Below are 22,100 nucleotides of genomic sequence, written 5' to 3' on the forward strand. Positions count from 1 at the left end.
CAGAGGAGACCGACTTTGGAACAACTAAGCAAAGATATTCAAAATAATCTCCTAAATCAACTCAAGGAGATGAAGTAACATACGGCTAAAGAAATAAAGGATATTAAGAAGATAATACGCTAGCATAAAGAATCTAAAAGTATAAAAACAAACAACAAATTATGGGGATAAAAGGCACAACAGAAGAGATTAAAAATCCACTAGAGGCATACAACAGCAGGTGTCAACAGGCAGAAGAGAGAATCAGCAAACTGGAAGACAGCAAAATTGACATCTTACAGACAGAAGAACAAATAGAGAAAAGAATGAAAAAAATTGAGCAGGGTATCAGGGATCTGAATGACAGAAACATATGTGTCATGGGTATCCCAGAAGAAGGGAAGGGAAAAGGAGTAGAAAGAATATTCAGGAAATAATGGCTGAAAATTTCCAAACTCTTATGAAAGAAATAAATACACATATCCAAGAAATGCAAAGTACCCAAACAGAATAAATCATAATAGACCTGCTCCAATACACATACTAATCAGAATGTCAAATGCTGAAGATAAAAAGAATTCTGAAAGCAGCAAGAGAAAAGCAATTTGTCACATACAAGGGCTCCACAATAAGACTTAGTGCCAAAAACATTCATGAGTTTTAACAGTTATTTCTAAATTCTGAGATGAAACCATAGAGGTGAGAGGCAGAGCAAGATGGCAGCATAAAGAGTTGTGGAATTCAGTTAGTCCTCTAGAGAAACTAGTAAATGGCCAGAAACAACTAGTAAATAGTCTATAATAACTGTTGGGGACATCCATGACCGGACACACATCATACACCAGTCTGGAAAGGGTGGAACAGCTGAGATCACAGCATAGAACTAAATGGAAATGTCCTCATGTGGAGTGTGGTGGTAAATGCATAACTACGTGATTATACTGGGAATCATTAATTGTTTACTTAGGATGGATTGTATGGTGTGAATAAAACTGTTTAAAAAATAAACAGAGGGAAAAGAGTGCTGAAGAAAATGTGGAGGGACAGACGTACCTATTCATTGTTGGTAAGAAGTAGAATGGTGCAGCCCGTCTGGAGGGCAGTGTGGTGGTTCCACAGGACACTATGTACGCCATATGGTCCTGCAACTCTGTTGCTGGTTGTATACTTGGAGGAACTGAGAACAGGGACACGAGTGGATATCTGCACACTGGTGTTTGTAGCAGCAGTATTCATGATTTGCAATGAATGGAGGTGGCCTAAGGGTACATCCACTGATAAATGGAATGGTGAACAGTGGAATATTGAAAGGAAGCAAGAAGGAATGAAGTTGTGAGGTATGCAACTAGGTGAATGGCCTTGAGGACAGTAGGTTGAGTAAAATAAGCCACAAATGAAAAGATGAACATTACAACGCCTCACTAATATGGACTAACAATAATGTGCAAACTCTGAGAATTGAATCTGGGAGCATGGGCTATCTGGAGGAGGCTTATGTAAAGGTTCCTAGATTGTAAGCTCTTACAGCAGTCAAATACATTCATGAGTTTTAACAGTTATTTCTAAATTCTGAGATGCTGAGCTGTTTGTGTGTGACTTGGTTGGTCCCTGGACCTTCAAGTGTCTGTGTGGCACCTGGGACTCGGAGTCAGAGTTTGGCAGCTGTGAGTGTCAGCACTGCCCAATGCAGTAACAGTAAAGAGGCTGAAAAGGAGATCAGGCTTTGATCAGAGAAATGAATGAAATGGACTTGGTTGAGACTAAACGGTAGAGGATGATATTAACCGTGTTTTAAAACTTCGACTTCCGTGTGGCACCAAAGGAAGAGATGTTTATTTGGTGCAAAATCTGTATTCTCTGTAGCACACTAAATAATTTAACTTGTACAGTCAATTCAATCAAACACCATAATTATATGGAACTTTGAATAGGGAGTGAGATCTGGTTGGTTTGTACAGATTAGTGTGAAACCCAGATATATCCCAAAGTAATCTGGGCAGAGAATAAAAATGTATTTGCAAAGCCCCCCTGGGGGACTGGGGAAAAATGCGGAAATATTAAACTTCCCCACCTGGGGAATTCCTAATATTCTCACAAGCATTGGGGACTACCAACTTAGAAGGCTGATCCCTCGATATTGGGGCTTGCCATTATGAAGCTTTTACTGCAAAGGGGAGGCTAAGTCTACTTAAAATGGTAGCTAAGAATCTCCCCCAGAGAACCTCTTTTGTAGCTCAGATGTGGCTTCTCTCTCTAAGCCCACTCATCAGGTGAACTCACTGCCCTCCCCACTATATGAGACATGACTCCCAGGGGTGTAAATCTCCCTGGCAACATGGGACATGACTCACGGGGATGAGCCTGGACCCAGCATCGTGGGATTGAGAAAGTCTTCTTGACCAAAAGGGGGAAGAGAAATGAAACAAAATAAAGTTTCAGTGGCTAAGAGATCTGAAATGGAATAGAGAGGTCATTCAGGAAGTTATTCTTATGCATTATATAGATACCCCTTTTTAGTTTTTAGTGTATTGGAATAGCTAGGAGGAAATACCTGAAACTATTGAACTGCAACCCAGTATCTTTGAGTCTTGAAGACCGTGTGATTGTGAAAACCTTGTGGGTCACATTCCCTTTAACCAGTGAATGGACAGAAGATTAGAAACATGGGAACAAAAAATTAAATGAATAATAGGGGAGATGGGGAAAAGGGATGTTTTGGATGTTCTTTACTTGTATTTTTATTCTTATTTTTATTTTTTTGGAGTAATGAAAATGTTCAAAAATTGATTTTGGTGATAAATGCACAACTATATGATGGTACTGTGAACAAATGTACACTGTGCATGGCTGTAGGGTATGTGAATATATCTCAATAACACTGAATTGGGAAAAGAAAGATCTTGTGGTAGCCAATGGTTTCTTAGACTCTACACCTAAAACACAATCAACGAAATTAATAAATGGGACCTCCTCAAAATTAAAAACTTTTGTGCTTCAAAGGACAGTGTCAATAAAGTGAAAAGGCAACCTACTCAATGGGAAACCACATATCCAATGAGGGTTTAATATCTAGAATATAAGAAGAAATCCTACAACTGAACAATAAAAAGACAACTCAAAAAATGGGCAGAGGACTTGAACAAACATTTTTCCAAAGAAGAAATACAAATGGCTAAGAAGCACAGGAAAAGATGCTCAATGTAACAAGCTATTAGGGAAATGCAAACCAGAACCACAATTAGGTATTTCACACCTACTAGAATGACCACTATTTAAAAAAAAAAAAAAAAACTAGGTGTAGGACAGGTTGTGGAGAAATAGAACACTCATTCATTGCTGGCGGGAATGTAAATTGGTGCAGCCACTGTGGAAGACAGTTTGGCAGTTCCTCAGGAAGCTATGTATAGAATTACCGTATGATCTGGCAATTCCACTACTAGGTTTGTTTCCAAAAGAACTGAAAGCAGGGATTCAAACCGATATTTTCACACTGATGTTCACAGCAGCATTATTCCCAATTGCCAAAAGAGTAAAACAACCAAGTGTCCATCAACCAATGAATGGATAAACAAAAAGTGGTATATACATAAAATGGAATATTATTCAGCCATAATAAGGAAATGAAGTCCTGATGAATGTGACAACATGGATGAACCTTGAGGACATTATGTTGAGTGAAATAAGCCAGACACAAAAGTACAAATACTGCATGATCGCACTGCTATGAACTAATTGTAATAAGCAATTAGAGTTAGAATCTAGAATATAAGTTACCAGGAGATACACTGGTGTTAGAGAATAGGGAGTTGATTCTTACAGAATTTCTATTTATGCTGATAGTAAAGGTTTGGAAATGGATGGTGGTGATGGTAGCAATTACTGGGAGTACAGTCAACAGCACTGAACAGTACAGGTGAATGTGGTTAAAAGGGGAAACTTCAGGTTGTATACATCACTAGAATAAAAATTAAAACATAAAACATAGTAGTGTACAACACAGTGGACCCTACTGTAGACAATGGACTATACTTAATAATAAAATTATAAGAAGGTTCTCTCATGAATTATAAAAAATGTACAATACTAAAACAAGGTGGTAATAATAGGGCTGTATATGGGAAAAAATACACCTAATATAAATAATGGAAAATAGAACTATCAATAATCTTTCCTCAATTGCTAACAAAGGTAACTACTGTTAAAAAAAATACAATTAATTTAAAAGTGCTATCATGAATTGTAACACATATTCCACACTAATGCAAAGTGTTAGTAGTGGGGTGGTGTATTGGAATCCTATATTTTATGCATGATTGTTTTATAAACGTACAACTTCTCTAATAAAAAAAGACAGAGAGAATTCCATACCAAAACAAAAACAAAAACAAAAACAAAAAACATACATACAAAAAGCAAAGGAAACAAACAAAAACCTGTAACCTGTTGACAGTTAAATCCTTCAAATAGCCAGGAAAAAAAAAATTAGTTTTCCCAAACACCCTATACCCTTAATTCATGAGTCCCTGTGGAACAGCCCTATTCAAAATGTTCCTGATGGCTTGGAATACTCATTTTTGGGGAGATGAAACAGATGTGCTCTAAACCAGTCAATCAGAACCTAGATCATGTTAATTATGAGAAATGTTATAAGACAAAACCACAACCACCCCCCCCCCAGCCAAACAGGATTTATAAAATCAGCCACACATACCCATACTCTAACAACAGGATATTTTTAAAGCACCCTTCCTGTTTTTGCATGTAGGTATATAAAGTCAAGAATTAAATGCAACACATATATCATCTACTTGTCCAAGACATGTGGGAAGTTAGAAAAACGAAGAAGATCTGGGCACTGCATTCAAAGAGCTTTCACTTAGAATCAACATGAGGTAAATCACGGTAAGAGATCTAATAAAGAGTAATAAAGGAGAACAAATAATACATAGCGTCACTTAATTACTTCTTTATCTAAAACAACATCCTCACAAAACAAAAAACAAAGTATTATTTGCTATTTCTCAGTTAAACACGAAAAAGATTTTTATTTCTAAATTCAAAAATAAGGTATGTGTTATAAAAAGTTTCTATCTTTGAATTCCAAAAAAGAAGTTAAGTGAAAGTCCCTCAGAATCCCATCACCCAAGAATAACCATTTACTGTTGTAATTAAAATGGAAGAATTACAAATTAGCATGGATAAGAAGGAAAAAAAATGAGATTTAAGAAAGAATACTGATAGTAAAAGAGAATTTATATAAAAAGAGATAAATAAAAATAACCTTTGTGAATTTCATATAAAAGCCAAAGCTTCACATGATTGGAAGCAACTTAATTAAGATTATGAGGGGTGTCTGACAAAGGTTTTTTTAAGCAACTTAACAATTAACTACTCTAATCTATAGAAAAATGTCAAAATTTCACAAATGTTCTGTATGATAACTTCTTAACCTCAAAATTGGACAAAGGCTTGAAAAACTGCCAACACTGAAAGAAACATAGTTACAGCATTCCTCATTAAAAAGCATATTCCAAATCAGATCCCTCTAGGTCACCAGTGATGTTTTTACAGAATCAACACTTTAGCCCACAGAATCTTGGGACAAACCTTTCCCCCTCCAATGATCATACTGAGGCTCACTTAGCAGCAAGTCTAATCGGAAACAGTATCTTATTCATCTAAACAACAGTAAAGGTGGTAACTTCATTTAATCTGTTTTATACAGGTAGATAATTTTTCCTTAGTAGACAGAATCCAAACTTTGATCTAAGTATAAAAAGGTTCACTGGAGCATTGTTTATAATAGCAGAAAAATGGAAAGCATTTAAACGTCCATCAGTGAGACTACTTCAAGATACTATCCGTTCAGTGGAACACGATGAAGCCAGTAAAACTAGCTCAACAGCTCTTTATTTACTAACATTATATGGAATCCTCAAGATAATTTGAATCTACTACACGAGTATGACCAGTTCTGAAATTCCACGTTATCTTTCTCACCATATGACAGGACACTGATGAGTAACAGTGACCTAAGTGATAAGTTATCCTTTTAGAACACAGTATTTCCACTATATTAAAATACATCAGAAAAGTTTCTCATATATATAGTACTGCAAAAACTTTTAAAACATCACCAGGAATTCTGAGAAGATGGCAGATTAGGAGAGAGAGAGCAAAATTCTCTTCCGTGAAAAACACTAGATAAAGGACAGAACGCACTCCAGAACAGCAGTTCCAGGGTTCCACCGGCCGGACAGGGACTTCCACACCCATAGTGAGTGTGCACTTGGAGAAGCCAAGAGACTGTGTTTAAGACCAGTGAGTGTTCCGCCCAGAATGCCGCCGGGGAATGGGCGGTTGGAACCAGCTGACGAGTGCGGAGGAGAGCAGCCTTCCACGCCAGGGGAACACACTCCTCAGCTCCTGCCTCGGGTGATAATCCTTTCCAGACTCGTGGCTAAGAGCCCTCTTGCCAGGGACTGGCGGTTGGAGTAGGCAGATGAGCAAAGAAGGGGCAGATTTCCACGCCCCATGCAGCCATCTTTGCAGTTGGCTAGGGAGACGACCCTTCGCAGCCCCGCAACTGAGAGCTTTCTTGAGGGAATTCAGGATTCGGCGGGCTTGTGACGACATCCACTCTTCCTCCACAGGGGCCCGTGGTGTGCACAGCCTAGAGGCAAGGGTGCCACACAGAAGTGCCAGGAGCCCTTCACCAATCCCAGGGACTCATGGGATTAGACTTTAAATGCAAGGATGTCATAAGAGACAAAGAAGGAAACTATGTATTAATAAAAGGGACAATTCACCAAGAAATAACAATCATAAATGTTTATACACCCAATCAAGGTGCTCCAAAGCACACGAAACAAACATTGGCAAAACTGAAGGAAGCAATAGATGTATCCACAATAATCATGGGAGACTTCAATATACCACTCTCTCCTACAGATAGATCAACCAAACAGAGGACCAATAAGGAAACTGAGAACCTAAAAAATGTGATAAATGAGTTAGACTTAACAGACATATATAGAACATTACATCACAAATGACTAGGATATACATTCGTCTCTAGTGCTCATGAAACTTTTTCCAGGATAGATCATATGCTGGGACTTAAACCAAGCCTCAATAAATTTTAAAAGATAGAAATTATTCAAAGCACATTCTCTGACCATAATGGAGTACAACTAGAAGTCAGTAACCATCAAAGATCTAGACTATTCACAAATATCTGGAGGTTAAACAACACACTCCTAAACAATCAGTGGGTCAAAGAAGAAATTGCAAGAGAAATTGCCAACTACCTAGAGATGAATGAAAACAAGAACACAACATAGCAAAACTTACAGGATGCAGCAAAGGTGGTAATGAGGGGGAAATTTATGGCTGTAAATGCAAACATTAAAAAGAAAGAGATAAAATTAAAGAACTAATGGAACAACTGAAGAAGCTAGAAAATGGTCAGCAAACTAATCCTAAAGCAAATAAAATAAAAGAAATACCAAAGATTAAAGCAAAAATTAATGATATGGAGAACAGAAAAACAATAGAGAGAATAAAAAAACAAAAAGTTGGTTGAGAAGATCAACAAGATTGACAAACCCTTAGCAGACTGACAAAGTCAAAAAGAGAGAAGACCCAAAAAACAATAATAATAAATGAAAGGGGGGACATTACTGCAAATCCTGAAGAAATTTTAAAAATTGTAAGAGGATACTATAAACAACTGCATGCCAACAAGCTAGGCAATTTAGAAGAAATGGATATTTCCTGGAAACACACGAACAACCTAGACTGACCAGAGAAGAAACAGAAGACCTTAACAAACCAATCACAAGTAAAGAGATCCAATCAGTCATCAAAAAGCTCCCTACAAATAAAAGCCCAGGGCCAGATGGCTTCACAGGGGAATTTTACCAAACTTTCCAAAAAGAACTGACACCATTCCTACTTAAACTCTTTCAAAAAATTGAAGAAAATGGAACATAAACTCATTTTATGAAGCCAACATCACTCTAAAACCAAAACCAAATAAAGATGCTACAAGAAAGGAAAACTACAGGTCAATATCCCTAAGGAATATAGATGCAAAAATTCTCAACAAAACACTGCAAATGGAATCCAAAGACACATTAAAAAATCATACACCGTGACCAAGCAGGGTTCATCCCAGGCATGCAAGGGTGGCTCAACATAAGATAATCACTCAATTTAATATAACATATAAACAAATCAGAAGGGAACTGTGCCAGTTTGAATGTATTATGTCCCCCAAAACGCCATTATCTTTGATGTAATCTTGTGTGGGCAGACAGATCAGTGTTAGAGTGTAATTCTTTGAGCGTTTCCATGGAATGTGCCCCACCCAACTGTGGGTGATGACTCTGACTGGATAATTTCCGTGGAGGTGTTGGCCTGCCCATTCAGGGTGGGTCTGAATTAAATTACTGGAGCACTATACGAGATCAGACAGAAGGAGCACGCTGCTACAGTCAAGAGGGACACTTTGAAGAAAGCACAGGAGCTGCAGATGAAGAGACATTTTGAAGACGGCCACTGAAAGCAGACTCTTGCTCCGGAGAAGCTAAGAGAGGACAAATACCCCAAGTGCAACTAAGAGTGACATTTTTGAGGAACTGCAGCCTAGAGAGGAATGTGCTGGGAGAAAGCCATTTCAAAACCAGAACTCTGAAGCAGATGCCAGCCACGTGCCTTCCCAGCTAACAGACGTTTTCCGGACACCAATGACCATCCTCCAGTGAAGGTACCCGATTGTTAATGCGTTACCTTGGACACTTTACGGCCTTAAGACTGGAACTGTGTAACTAAATAAACCCCCTTTTATAAAAGCCAATCCATCTCTGGTGTTTTACACTCCAGCAGCATTAGCAAACTAGAACAGGAACAATCAAATGATCATCTCAACAAATGCTGAAAAAGCATTCAACAAAATTCAGCATCCTTTTATGATAAAAACACTTCAAAAGATAGGAATTAAAGGAAACTTCCTCAATATGACAAAGGGCATATGTGAAAAACGACACTCAGCATAGTATTCAATGGTGAGAGACTGAAAGCCTTTTCTCTATCAGGAACAAGACAACGATGCCCACTGTCACCACTTTATTATTCAACATTGTGCTAGAAGTTCTAGCCAGAGCAATCCGCCAAGACAAAGAAATAAAAGGCATCCAAACTGATTGGAAAGGAAGAAGTAAAACTGTCATTATTTGCAGATGATATGATCTCGTATCTGGAAAGCCCTGAGAAACTGACAACATAACTACTTGAGCTAACAAACAAATTCAGCAAAGTGGCAGGATACAAGATTAATGCACATAATTCAGTAATGTTCCTATACAGTAGAAATGACATAACTGAAGAGACACTCAAGAAAAAGACTGCATTATCAATAGCAACTAAAAAAATTAAGTACCTAGGAACAAACTTAACCAATAATATAAAAGATCTCTACACAGAAAATTAAGTAACTTTACTAAAAGAAATAAAAGGGGACCTAAAGAGTTGGAAAGATATTCCATGTTCATGGATAGGAAGGCTAAACGTCATTAAGATATCAATCCTACCCAAACTGATCTACAGATTCAACGCAATGCTAATCAAAATTCCAATAATCTACTTTGCAAACTTGGAAAAGCTAGTTATCAAATTTATTTGGAAGGGAAAGAGGCCTCAAATTTCTAAAAGCATTGTAAAAAAGAAAAACAAACTGGGAAGACTTACACTTCCTGATTCTGCAGCCTATTATAAAGCCACAGTAGTAAAAACAGCATGGTAAGAGGATCGAAGATGGTGGCATAGAGAGGAGTGGACATTAGTTAGTCCCCCTGAAACAACTAATAAACAATCAGAAACAACTAGTAAATAATCTGGAATAACTGCTGGGGGACAAACGTGACTGTCCACAAATCATATACCAACCTGGATTGGGAGAAATGCCTGAGATTGCAGCGTAAAATCTGCCCATTCTGGTCTGGGAAAACCTGATTGGGGTAACCAAGGACACAAGATGCCTAGACAACAGAAAACTACAACCTACACTAAGAAAAACGAAGCTATGGCCCAGTCAAAGAAACAAACTTAAACTTCAACTGAGATACAGGAATTAAAACAACTGATGTTAAATCAATTCAAAAAGTTTAGGGAAGATATGGCAAAAGAGATGAAGTGTATAATGAAAACACTGGGTGAATACAAGGTAGAAATCAAAAGTTCAAAAAAACAACTGGCAGAATCTATGGAAATGAATGGCACAACACAAGAGATGAAAGACACAATGGAGACATACAACAGCAGATCTCAAGAGGCAGAAGAAAACACTCAGGAACTGGAGAAAAAGACACCAGAAATCCTATACACAAAAGGATAGGGAAAAGAATGGAAAAATACGAGCAACGTCTCAGGCAACTGAATGACAACATGAAATGCATAAATGTATGTGCCATGGGTGTCCCAGAAGAAGAAAAGGAAAAAAGAGGCAGAAGCAATAATCAACGAAAATTTCTCCTCTCTTAATGAAAGACATGAAACGACAGATCCAAGAAGCACAGTGTACCCCAAACAGAACAGATCTGAATAGGCCTACAGCAAGACACTTAATAATCAGATTATCAAACGTCAAAGAGAGAATCCTGAAAGCAGCAAGAGAAAAGTGATCCATCACATACAAAGGAAGCTTGATAAGACTACGTGTGGATTTCTCAGCAGAAACCATGGAGGCAAGAAGAATGTGGTGTGATATATTTAAAATACTGAAAGAGAAAAACCACCAACCAAGAATCCTATATCCGGCAAAACTGTCCTTCAAATATGAGGGAGAGTTTAAAATATTTTCTGACAAACAGATAATGACAGAGGTTGTGAACAAGATACCTGTGTTACAGGAAATACTAAAGGGAGCACTACAGACAGACAGGAAAAGAAAGAAGTGAAAGATTTGGAATACAATCTTGGATGATGGTAGCAAGGCAATGTGGGTACACTGAACAGGTATGACTGTCAGTGTTGTTGAAGGAGGAAGATTAGGAGCATGTGGGACACTAGAATGAAAGAGGAAAGATAGGGATTGGGGCTGTATAACTCAGTGAAACCTAGAGTGCTCAACAATTGTGATAAAATGTACAAGTATGTTTTTACATGAGGGAGAGCAAAGGAATGTCAACTTTGCAAGGTGTTAAAAATGGGGTGGTATTGGGGGAAAAATACAATCAATGGAAACTAAAGACTATAATTAACAGAAACATTGTATCATGCTTCCTTTAATGTATCAAAGGCAATATACCAAAGCTAAATGCAAATAAGAGGGCGACATAAAGGAGGGATATGGGACTCAGCATTGGTGATGCTGTCTGACTCTTCATTCTACTTGAGTTTAATGCTATCTTTCCTTTTGTTGCTTCCTAGTTGTCATGTTTTTTTTTCTCTTTCTCTTTTCTTTTTCTTTTGTCTCTCTACCTTCTTTGACTATTCCTCCTTCTTTGTGGAAGAAATGGAGATGTCCTTATATAGATAGTAGTGAGGGCGATGAATACATAAATACATGACTATACAGGGAACCATCGATTGTTTACTTAGGATGGAATGTATGGGAGTGAACAAAACCGTCTTAAAAAAATGGGTTGATGAAGAAACACTGAGGACACTATATTGAGTGAAATAAGACAGACACATAAGGACAAATATTGCAGGGTCTCACTGATATGAACTAATTACAATATGTAAATCATAAACATGAAATATAAGTTACCAGGATATAGAATGAGGCTAAAGAATGGGGGAGCGGTTGCTTATTGTGAGCAGAATGTTCAACTAGGTTGAACTTAAGTGTTTGAAAATGGACAGAGGTGATGGTAGCACATTCTGAGAATAACTAACAGTGCTGAATGGTGTGTGAATGAGGTGGAAAGGGGAAGCTCAGAGTCATGCATGCCACCAGAAGGAAAGTTGGAGGTTAAAAGATGGGAATGTGTAAAATAGTGAATCCTGTGGTAGGCAATGTCTGTGATTAGCTATACAAATATCAGAAATCTCTTTCATGAACCAGAACAAATGTATAATGCTATAACTAGAAGTTAATAATAGAGGGCATATAGGGATAAAAGTATACCTATTGCAAACTATATACTACAATTAGTTTTTTAACATTCTTTCATCAACAATAACAAAGGTACTATACCAATACTATGAGTCAATAATGGAGGGGGGTGGTTAGGGGTATGGGAGGATTTCAGTTTCTGTTTTTGTTTTTACTTTTGTCTTCATTTCTTTTCTGGAGTAATGAAAATGTTCTAAAAATTAAAAAAAAAAACTAATTGTGGTGATGGATGCACAGCTGTATGATGGTACCATGGGCAATTGATTATACACTTTGGATCTTTGAATAATTGTATGGGATATGAAGAATCTCAATTAAAAAAAAAAAAACAGCATGGTATTGGCACAAATATAAACATATTGATCAATGGAATCAAATTGAGAATTCGGAAAGCGACCCCCAGATCTATGGTCAACTGATTTTTTAAAAGACCCCCAAATCCACTGAACTGGGACAGAACAGTCTTCTTCAACACATGGGTTGGGAGAACTGGATATCCATCAGCAAAAGAATGAAAGAGGATCCCTACCTCATACCCTATACAAAAATTAACTCAAAGTAAATCAAAAACCTCAATATATGAGACAGTACCATAAAACTCCTAGAAGATAATGTAGGGAAATATCTTCAAGACCTAGTATTAGGAAGCTACTTTCTTAGACTTTACACCCAAAGCACAAGCAACGAAAGAAAAAAAAAGATAAACGGGAACTCCTCAAAATTAAAAGCTTCTGTGCCTCAAAGGAAATTTGTCAAAAAGGTAAAGAGGCAGCCAACTCAATGGGAGAAAATATTTGGAAACCATGTATCTGATAAGAGACTGCTGCAGTTTGCCAATGCTGTCAGAATACAAAACACCAGAAATGGAATGGCTTTTATAAAGGGGGTTTATTTGGTTACACAGTTACAGTCTTAAGGCCATAAAGTGTCCAAGGTAACGCATCAGCAATCGGGTACCTTCACTGGAGAAAGGCCATTGGCACCCGGAAAACCTCTGTTCACTGGGAAGGCACATGGCTAGCATCCACTTGTTCCCAGGTAGCTGTTTCAAAACGGCGTTCTCCAGAATGTTGCTCTCAGGGTGTTTTGTCCTCTCTTAACTGCAGCTGCTCTTCAAAATGTCACTCACAGCTGCACTGAGTTCCTTCTGTTTGTCAGCTCAAATGATAAATTAGGACTCCAGTGATTTAATTCAGAACCACCATGAATGGGTTGGGTAACAACTCCATGGAAATTATTCAATCAAAATCCATGGAAACATCCAATCACAAGGTCACACCCAAATCAAAAAGATTAATCAATCTCCCCCCACAAAATTGCATCAAAGATAATGACGTTTTGGGGGCCACAATACATCCAAACTGGCACAGAGATTGATATCTTGTATATATAAAGAAATCCTACAATTCAACAACAATAGTACAAACAGCCCAATTATAAAATGGGTAAAAGATATGAAAAGACATTTCTCTGAAAAGGAAACACAAATGGCTAAAAAACACATGAAAAAAATGTTCATCTTCACTAGTTATTAGGGACTTGCAAATCAAGATTACAATGAGACTTGCAGTTCAAGACTACAGTGAGATATCATCTCATGCCAGTAATGGCTGCCATTAAACAAACAGGAAACTACAAATGCTGGAGAGGATGTGGAGAAATAGGAACTCTTATTGATTGCTGGTGGGATTGTATAATGGTACAGCCACTCTGGAAGACAGTTTTTGGCAGTTCTCAGAAAACTAAATATCAAGTTACCCTACAATCCAGCAATCTCACTTCTTGGTATATACCCAGAAGATCCGAAAGCAGTGACACAAACAAATATTTGCACACCAATGTGAATAGCAGCATTGTTCACAATTACCAAGAGATGGGAGCAATGAAAATGTCCTTCAACAGATGAGTGGATACACAAAATGTGGTATATACATACGATGGAATACTATGCAAGCAGTAAGGAATGAGGTCATGTAACATGACAACATGCATGAACCTTGAAGATATAATGCTGAGTGAAATAAGCCAGACCCAAAGAAGAGATATTATATATTACTACTAATGTGAACTCCTTGAAAAATGTAAAATGTGTCTCATAATGTAGAATATAGGAGACCTAGAGATAGACAGAAGCTAGTGAATAGGGAATGATACGATCACGAGGGTGAACTTAATGGTATGGGAATGGTCAGGTGTGACTATTTTTCATTAATGGGATTATAAGTATCAGGGGCGCATTGAAGGCAAACATGTTCATAAATGGTTGTTTAAAGGCATATAACCCACAGAGTAGCACCACAATCCTAAGTAAGTGTTAGCATGAAACACTTACAAGGTATGACACCGGTGCAGAGGGTTAACAACAGAGTGGTATATGGAAAAATTACCCATTACATATTAAGGACTATATTTAATAGGAATACCTTACCAACACTATACTAATATTAGGGATGAATAACTAGCATCTGATAAGAGTTCTGGGATGTATTATGTTATGATAATTGTTTAAAGTTGAGAGTGAAGATTGTACAACTAAGTGAAGATAATATAAGAAACTGATCATTTATCTTGGAAGAGAATTACATTAAGTGAAATTAGGAACTGCGGTCGCAGTTGATTCGTCTGTGGGGGGGGGGGGTGGCGGCCGGTTGCCAAATCCTAGGCTCTCAGGATTGCTTGGAGGGTACCGGCGGCGGGGGCTCTTTCCCGGAGGCGAGGGCGAGGCGGGGGACTTGGCCAGGTCCCCGGCAGGGGCGTGCAAAGTATGGAGGGCGGCGAGAAAGGAACAGGCGGGACACGATTCTTTTAGGGTGAAGAAACCAAGAGAGTTTATTAGGGGAGAGTACAAGCTTATATCGGGCGATTAGAGGGCGGGGTAGCTGTAGAGGTTAAAGGCTTGGATTGGTTCTGAGAGGGCGCGGAGGTTGATTGAAAAGGGGCGAGAGTTGCTCCGGTAACGGTGTCTGGCAACAATGTATGCGCACTGGTGGTGATGGGAGTTGCACCGGCAACGGGGAGTGTCCGGGCAAGATAAGGGGGTGGGGAAAAGGCGGTTCCCTCCGGCAAGCCTCCCCTAACAGTGGTATTTTGGGTGAGGAAATGGGGCCTGCCTCCGGCCTCACTTTCCCAGGCCCGGGGGGCTGTAGAGGGTGCTGTCGCCCGTGCCCACCACCCTCCCCAGGGGCTGATCAGGTCCCCCAGCCCGGGCCCGCCAAGTTGAAGCATGTAATCAGTGTCCCGCAAGGAACCCACTACTTAATAAATCAAGCCCTCAACTTGAGGCGTGCTCTTGTGAAATTTAGGGTTGTAAATGGGAGGCTGAGCCCTCCTAGAATTATGTCTAAGAGGCACCTTCAGGGAACCTCTGTTGTTGCTCAGATATGGCCTTTCTCTCTCTAAGCCCAACTCAGCAAATAAATTCATTAACCTCCCCCTTACGAGGGCCATGACTCCCTGGGGAATGAATCTCCCTGGTGACATGGGACACGACTCCCAGGAATAAGCCTGGCCCTGGCATCGAGGGATTGAAAATGCCTACTTGATCAAAACGGAAAAAAGAAAGGCAACAAGCTGAGGTCACAGTGGCTGAGAGATCCCTAATAGAGTCAAGAGGCTATCTTGGAGGTTTCTCTAATGCAAGCTCCAGCTAGACATCCCAAATGGCCACAGGATGCCATGCCCTTATCAAAAGCAGTCCCCAAATACCTAGGTCCCTACCTGAGATTCTATAAAAGATACACTCACTAAGTTTTCTCTCTCAGAAACTTAAATCCACCAGAGTGTTCCTATGCCAGACAAGTCCTAAAACCCAGAGGTAACAGCCTCTTTAAGAACAACAATCAGATGCAACCCCTTTCCCCATGCTGTCGACACCCCCTTTCAATATGAACAAGTTAGGGTACTCACTGCCCAGACACCCCCGAAGATGCAGAAAGGGATTAAGTGAGAAGAAGGGGTAGAACAAACAAGATAAGATTTAATAAAAGTCTATGAATACTGAAACTTTATATTTAAAAAATCACCAAATGCCTTTATTTTTTATTAGTCCAAATAAAAACCAGTTTGCTTGTCCCAGGGCAGTCTGTAACAGGTCAGACAGCAGTGATGCAAGGAAATCCTATTTAATCAAACTTAAAGTGATGCCCTTTACTCTAAGGCCCTGAAAGAAAATTTCCCTCCAGAATGGTTTCAGGATTCAACCTGAGAAAACAAAACCTTAATTATAAGATAGTCCTGCAAGATAAAGGCAGGAAGGTGATGACAAATGACTTAGCCACATTTAACACTGTGTAATGGATGGAAGCACTTTTGACCCTGTAAAAATGCAGGCTACCAGTGGGGTACTATTTGTGAGCTTGTGATGAAATGTGGTTAAACCACCAGCAACTGTTTCAAGGACATGATCAATTTGGATATTCCTTCATCTCCTATTTAACACCAGAGCTAACTACTCTCCAGCCCCATGGGCCTGTCCTTCCCATTCAAGACAATGTGTGCTTTGCTGCCTCTGCAGGCTCCCAGGGACAGGGATAAAATGCCAACAAAATACAAAGACACATACACCTCCTTATTACATCCATGACTATGTTCCTCTTTCCACAATATGAGATTATATATGCAAACACTCAGCTCACATCAAGCATGCAATCAAATAACAGTCCCCTTCCTGTACACCCCCCCCCAAAGATCTTTTCTGTATTTCTAAGTTGTTTATCTAGATTTATATCCTATCATACATCAGTTAATCTTTTTTCTTCTGCTGTCCCAACACTTCTGGGGCTAACATATTTCTCTAGCATTCCAAAGAATATTAGACTCAAATCTAGCAAAGCGCTTTCAGTTTTGAAGTTTTATGATTAGGTAAAAAAAGAAACTCTAAAGAAGAGGTCCACAACTTTTTCTGTAAAGAGCTATCAGATAGTAAATATTTTAGGCTTTGCAGACCACAGGCTCTCTGTCACATATTCTTTACAACCCCTTAAAAGTGCAGAAACCATTCTTAGCGCGTAAGCTATAAAAAATAGGCTGTGGGCCAAATCGGCCACTGGAGTTTGCCAATTCCTACTCTACATGGTCAGTTCACATTTTTTAACAGTATTTTTTTTTTGAATATAACATATATACATAGAAGCGATAACTTTCCAAGTGCAATTTAACAAGTAGTTAGCAAAAGTCAAAGAATGCTATGGGTTACAGTTCCACAGTTTCAATTATTTCCTTATTGTTAAAGATAACATATATGCAAAAAGGTAATATCTTTCAAAGTATGATTTAACAAGTTATACAGGAACTTTCCAAAAATGTTACAGTACCAAAGGTGATACCTTTCAAATTACAATTTAACAAGTAGCTATAGAACAAATTTCAAAAGAAGCTATGGGTTACGGTTCCAACATTTCAGTTCTTTCCTTCTAGCTATTCTATTACACTAGCAGCTAAGAAAAAGAAAATTATAGAGAGATTCAGTATTCATAACGCTTTGTTAAATTCCCTTTTGTCTGTTTGCTACCTGTTCCTCTAGTTTAATCACTTCCCCGATCTTCAGGGATGTCTAAGCAGGTGATCAGTTCACTTGTATCCCTTTTCCTTTTCAATGATTTTATTCCTCCTTGAAACTTCTATTTAAATTATATGATCTGCATATAATTAACTCAGACCTTAACACTTCTTCCACATTTCCATTTCTCCATTTCACAGTGTCCCGCTCTTACAATTTAAAAAGATAATGGTAAAAAAAAATTAAAATTAATAATTAAATAACAGAAACAGGAAAATAATGAAAATAATAAGTAAGAATAAAGAGATGGAAAAGCAAAAACACTTGAACAATGAAGGAATGGATCAAGAGGCACTTCAATAGAAGTGACACGTACACAATGGAAACAGACATGCCTAACAATGAAATAACACTTTATCGGGAATGAAACTTCAGAATGAACATTCTAAAAAGACATGGGAAACAAGTGATCAGGTCAAACCTGGCTATCTGTTAGTATAAGAACCCTGGAGCCTCCTCTCAAACCTGTCCTCAATGTCCATGCCTGAGACCCACCTGGAGAGGCCTCTTTGGGAGGGGGGTAGCTTTGGGTGACTAGAGCTCCTGGCCTCTTCCCACTCTACGTAAATCCATTTCTCAGACTGCTTCCATAAACCATCCCCATAAATCATCTCATCACGACATCCCCCATGATTCCTCCCACCCCATCCTTTAAACCCCTTCCCACAGCCCACAAAATAATGCCCACACTCCTTGGTAGGGCAGGCAAGATTTACATATGCCCCATACCCCATCCTCTCCCTAAGTCAGTCTCAAACAAAAGTGTCACCTCCGGCATGAATTAAAATGAAGACTCCAAGGCTCCATCCCTCTCCCCTATATTGATTCCCCAAATAGAGCCTGGGAAACTACACTGTACAAGTGCCCCAGGTGACACAGAACCAGGATGCCAGAGGTCCACACTCTTAAAAATAAAACTTCAGGGGGATTGATCAGTTCTTCCTTTTTCTCACAGGAGGGCCACCTCCCCCACTTTCCTAGGTCTCCCCTTCACCTTTCCAACCTCCCTCTTAAATCAGAAGAGCCAACAGATTTTTAATTTAACTGCCCAGTTTACTGACCACTTTGCATGTGCAATGCACTGTCTCGCCACACCAAACTGAACTTTACAAGCAATTTTCTCTGCCTGGAATGCCTTCTCTACTCGAGTTTCTTCCTATCTTCTAAGGCTAGGTTCAAATGCACTTTCCATAAGCCCCACCCCCACCCATCCCCCAACAGAATTTAATCTCTTTCCTCTAAACTGCACCATATTTTGTTGTTGATCACTAAAAACGTTTCACAACTATACCCTCCAGAGTGCCCAAATTACTATCTCTGAAACGTTCTGAATTGAATTTGTTAGTCTAAAACCTGCTAAGACGCTATCTGACCTATATTATTCCAAATTGTGCTCTACAAAGATAAGTTTTAGAGATTCCAAGGTGCTAAATAATAGTTGGCAGGATTTGCAAACTGGTAAAAGGATCAGTTTTTGTTTTACGTTGCTTGGTCTTGAGGGCAGTCTTCTTTTTAAAATGTTGAATCAAAAAGCCTTTAGGAATGGGGCAAAACGGATTCATTTTTTGTCAAAGACCCCACCACTTATTCATTCACTAATGTTATCTACCAGGACACAGATTTTGAGATTATGATCCCTACTTGGCTACTAAACCAGAAACTAAATGGGTGATGAGGAAAACTTACAATGTACACATGCATGCAGGGTCTGAGAAACCAAGGAAGGCCAAGATTAACTATGAAACCACAGAGGAAAGAGAGAAGGAAAACAATAAGATCATCAAGCGAGAAATGAAAATACCATCAATAGATAGGAAGACATGAGAGCTTTCATGACACAAGACCTCTCTAGAAAAAACTGGAAAGGGAAATTTTCTTAAAAATAACAATTTTCATAGAAAAATCAACAGGCTTTATATAATGTTTTATAAAGAGGTATTAACCCTGGAATTTGAACTTGGGTTTTATAAGAAGAAACTCCTGGGGGGGGGGGATCATTAAACAATACTAATAGTTGTTATATAAATACAACAGTGATTCCTTCTTAGAGGTTTATTTATGCCTTTGACTTAAAATATATGTTGAAGACTACATTATAAACTTAACATTTGGCAAAAGCACTCCTCACATCACTCTAAGTTTTTTACCTGCTAACTTAAATGAAAAAAATAGATTTGAAATTAAACAAAAGACTTGAGTTGGGTTCTTTCTCTTCTGTGTTCTTTGTTACTGTAAGGTTCAGCTTCACACAGCAAAAGCGTATTGGAACTTCATCCTTCACTGCCTTCTACTAAACTCTACATCTGAAGGATGAGGAGATGTAATTCCACAGCCCACAGAGTTCACAAATCCCACTGCTCACTGATGAAGCACAGTGGGATTAATTATAACAAATGAGTTGTATATCATTTTATAAACTTGGGAGTATTAATCTCTCAGTCATTTACAGCCTACTCTCAACCCCAGAAGGGAACTTGCAGAAGAAGGAGACAAGATACAAAACGCAGCACTAAATACCCAAGTGACAGACTTAGATCCTGCAGCCACTTTTCTGATCACTGTGGGGTTTATGTAACAGGCATTCAAGGCAGAAAGGAAGCAAAATTCTTTAGCTAAAATACTCTTGATCTGCCCGGCCTAAAATTATCCGTTCTAATAAAGGAGACCAACATTTATGCCTTGTAAATGTTGTTTCTCTTGTACCGGAAGACAAACTGAGAACCTTATTTTCAAATTGATCACCAGAAGAAGAAATCCTGAGTTACAATGAGGTGCTGCCGCTTGGCTTTGAATGTTTTGCTGCCTTCAGACACCAAAGGAAACCGACATAAATCATCAGGTAAAAGCAGCCGAAAAGGAAGCACGGTTCTGTGTTTTAATTAAATATATCACCCCAAAAGGAAGATCAAATACCAACCAAATGGCAAAAAAGCTGCTGGAGATGGCTCCTCTCCGAACAGGAACAGCCAAACACACCCTAATGCCTAAAATCCCCCCATTACTCGGCATCTTAATTCTCCCATCCCTGCCCTCTCCTCATCAGAAACCCGCTAAAACTTTCCCAAGCTTCAGAGTTAGAGCAGCATTTCCACTTCCCTCCACTTAACACTCAGCTGACTTTGTGATCCCAGCCTCCCCTAAGAACCTGCTCTTCGAGGTTCCTAACTTCCTTCGCGACAGTCCCTCAGGAATCTCGACCCCGCTCGCCACCTTTTACTCCCCCGCCCCCCGCCGGGCACCTTCACCTCTCCCCGCCGCGCCTCCCTCCCGGCCCGGCCACCGTCACCGCCCCGCACCCCTCGCGCCTCCCCGACCTGCTTCCCCAGGCCCTCACCTCGGAGCGCGGCCTCCTCACACCCACCGGCCGGCCCCGGCACCTCAGCCCTCCCCGTCCGCGGGCGCCCCCCGCACGGCCTTCGCCCTCGGCGGTCCGTGGGGAGCGGATCCCTTACCCAGCCACGCCCCCCCGGATAATGGGTGACATGGCGGCTCCCCCCGCCGCCCCACTCCCCCGCAGGGCCCGGGCAGGCTCGCTCACCCACACGAACAGGCTGTCCGAGAGCAAATACTGGGCCACGTCGCGAGCCCGTGGACTCCCGGGGCTCGGCCGGGCCGGCGCGGGCAGCTTTGACTGCAGCTGGTCCGTTAGCTGGGCCGACTCGGCCGACCCGGGCCCGGCCTCGGGCTGGCTGAGGGCGCGGTAGGCGCTGACGATGGTGCCGAGCAGAGCCAGGCCGCTGAGGCCCGTGTAGGTGCGGAGGCTGGGCCAGGGGAAGCGCTCGAGGAAGAGCAGAGGCATGGCGGCAGCGGCGGCCTCACGACCCCAGGCCTCCGCGCGCTGCGGCCGGGACCCCGCGGCAGCCTCGAGAACAGCGCCCCCGGGCTCTGGCGTCGCTCTTGCCGCCGCCGCCACCACCACGCCGGGCCGGACCGGGCCGCTCCTGGCCGCTCGCGCCGCTCCGCCCCGCGCCGCTCCCGCTGCTGCCCCTGCCGGCGCGGAAGAGCCTCGGCGGGCCACGGGCGGGCCGCCGCCCCCAGTGGAGCCCTGGCGGGATCGGCACGGGGCGCGGCCTTAGTCCCCCGCCCCCAGCCGTCGCCCCGCCGCCTAGCGGGCGTGTGGGGCCAGGCCGCAGGCCCTGGGGCTCAGCACCAAGCTTCATCCCCCGCCGATACCCCGGCTCTACAGAGGCCGCGGAGGAAACCCGCCCCGGGCCAAGCCGGGACGTGACATAGGCCGGTCGGCGCTGATGGTCCGCCGCCAGACGTTGGGGACCCCCGGCCACTTGCCCCTTTGTTTCTTTCACCCCCTAAAGCAGGTTACCCCTGAGCACTCCTGGCGTTTAAGGAATAACACAGGCCCTGACCCCAAAAGCAAGAATATTATTGAAGTTTCTCTCCTATAGTTATCTCAAGTGTTCGCTGTGTACAAGTAACCTCTAGCAG

General features: G+C 40.8%; 1 protein-coding gene across 1 annotated transcript in view; it reads right to left on the reverse strand.

Annotated features, from left to right (window-relative positions):
- AMFR (autocrine motility factor receptor) overlaps positions 1–21,651 on the reverse strand; it is a 61,390-nt gene extending 39,739 nt beyond the window's left edge. The window contains exon 1 of the mRNA XM_037816505.1: positions 21,196–21,651. Coding sequence (XP_037672433.1) covers positions 21,196–21,456 — 261 coding nt within the window. The 5' untranslated portion in view covers positions 21,457–21,651. The remainder of the gene's footprint in view (positions 1–21,195) is intronic.
- Positions 21,652–22,100: the final 449 nt, after the last annotated feature.

This window comes from Choloepus didactylus, chromosome 22 (assembly GCF_015220235.1).
Source record: "Choloepus didactylus isolate mChoDid1 chromosome 22, mChoDid1.pri, whole genome shotgun sequence".
Lineage (NCBI taxonomy): Eukaryota > Metazoa > Chordata > Mammalia > Pilosa > Megalonychidae > Choloepus > Choloepus didactylus.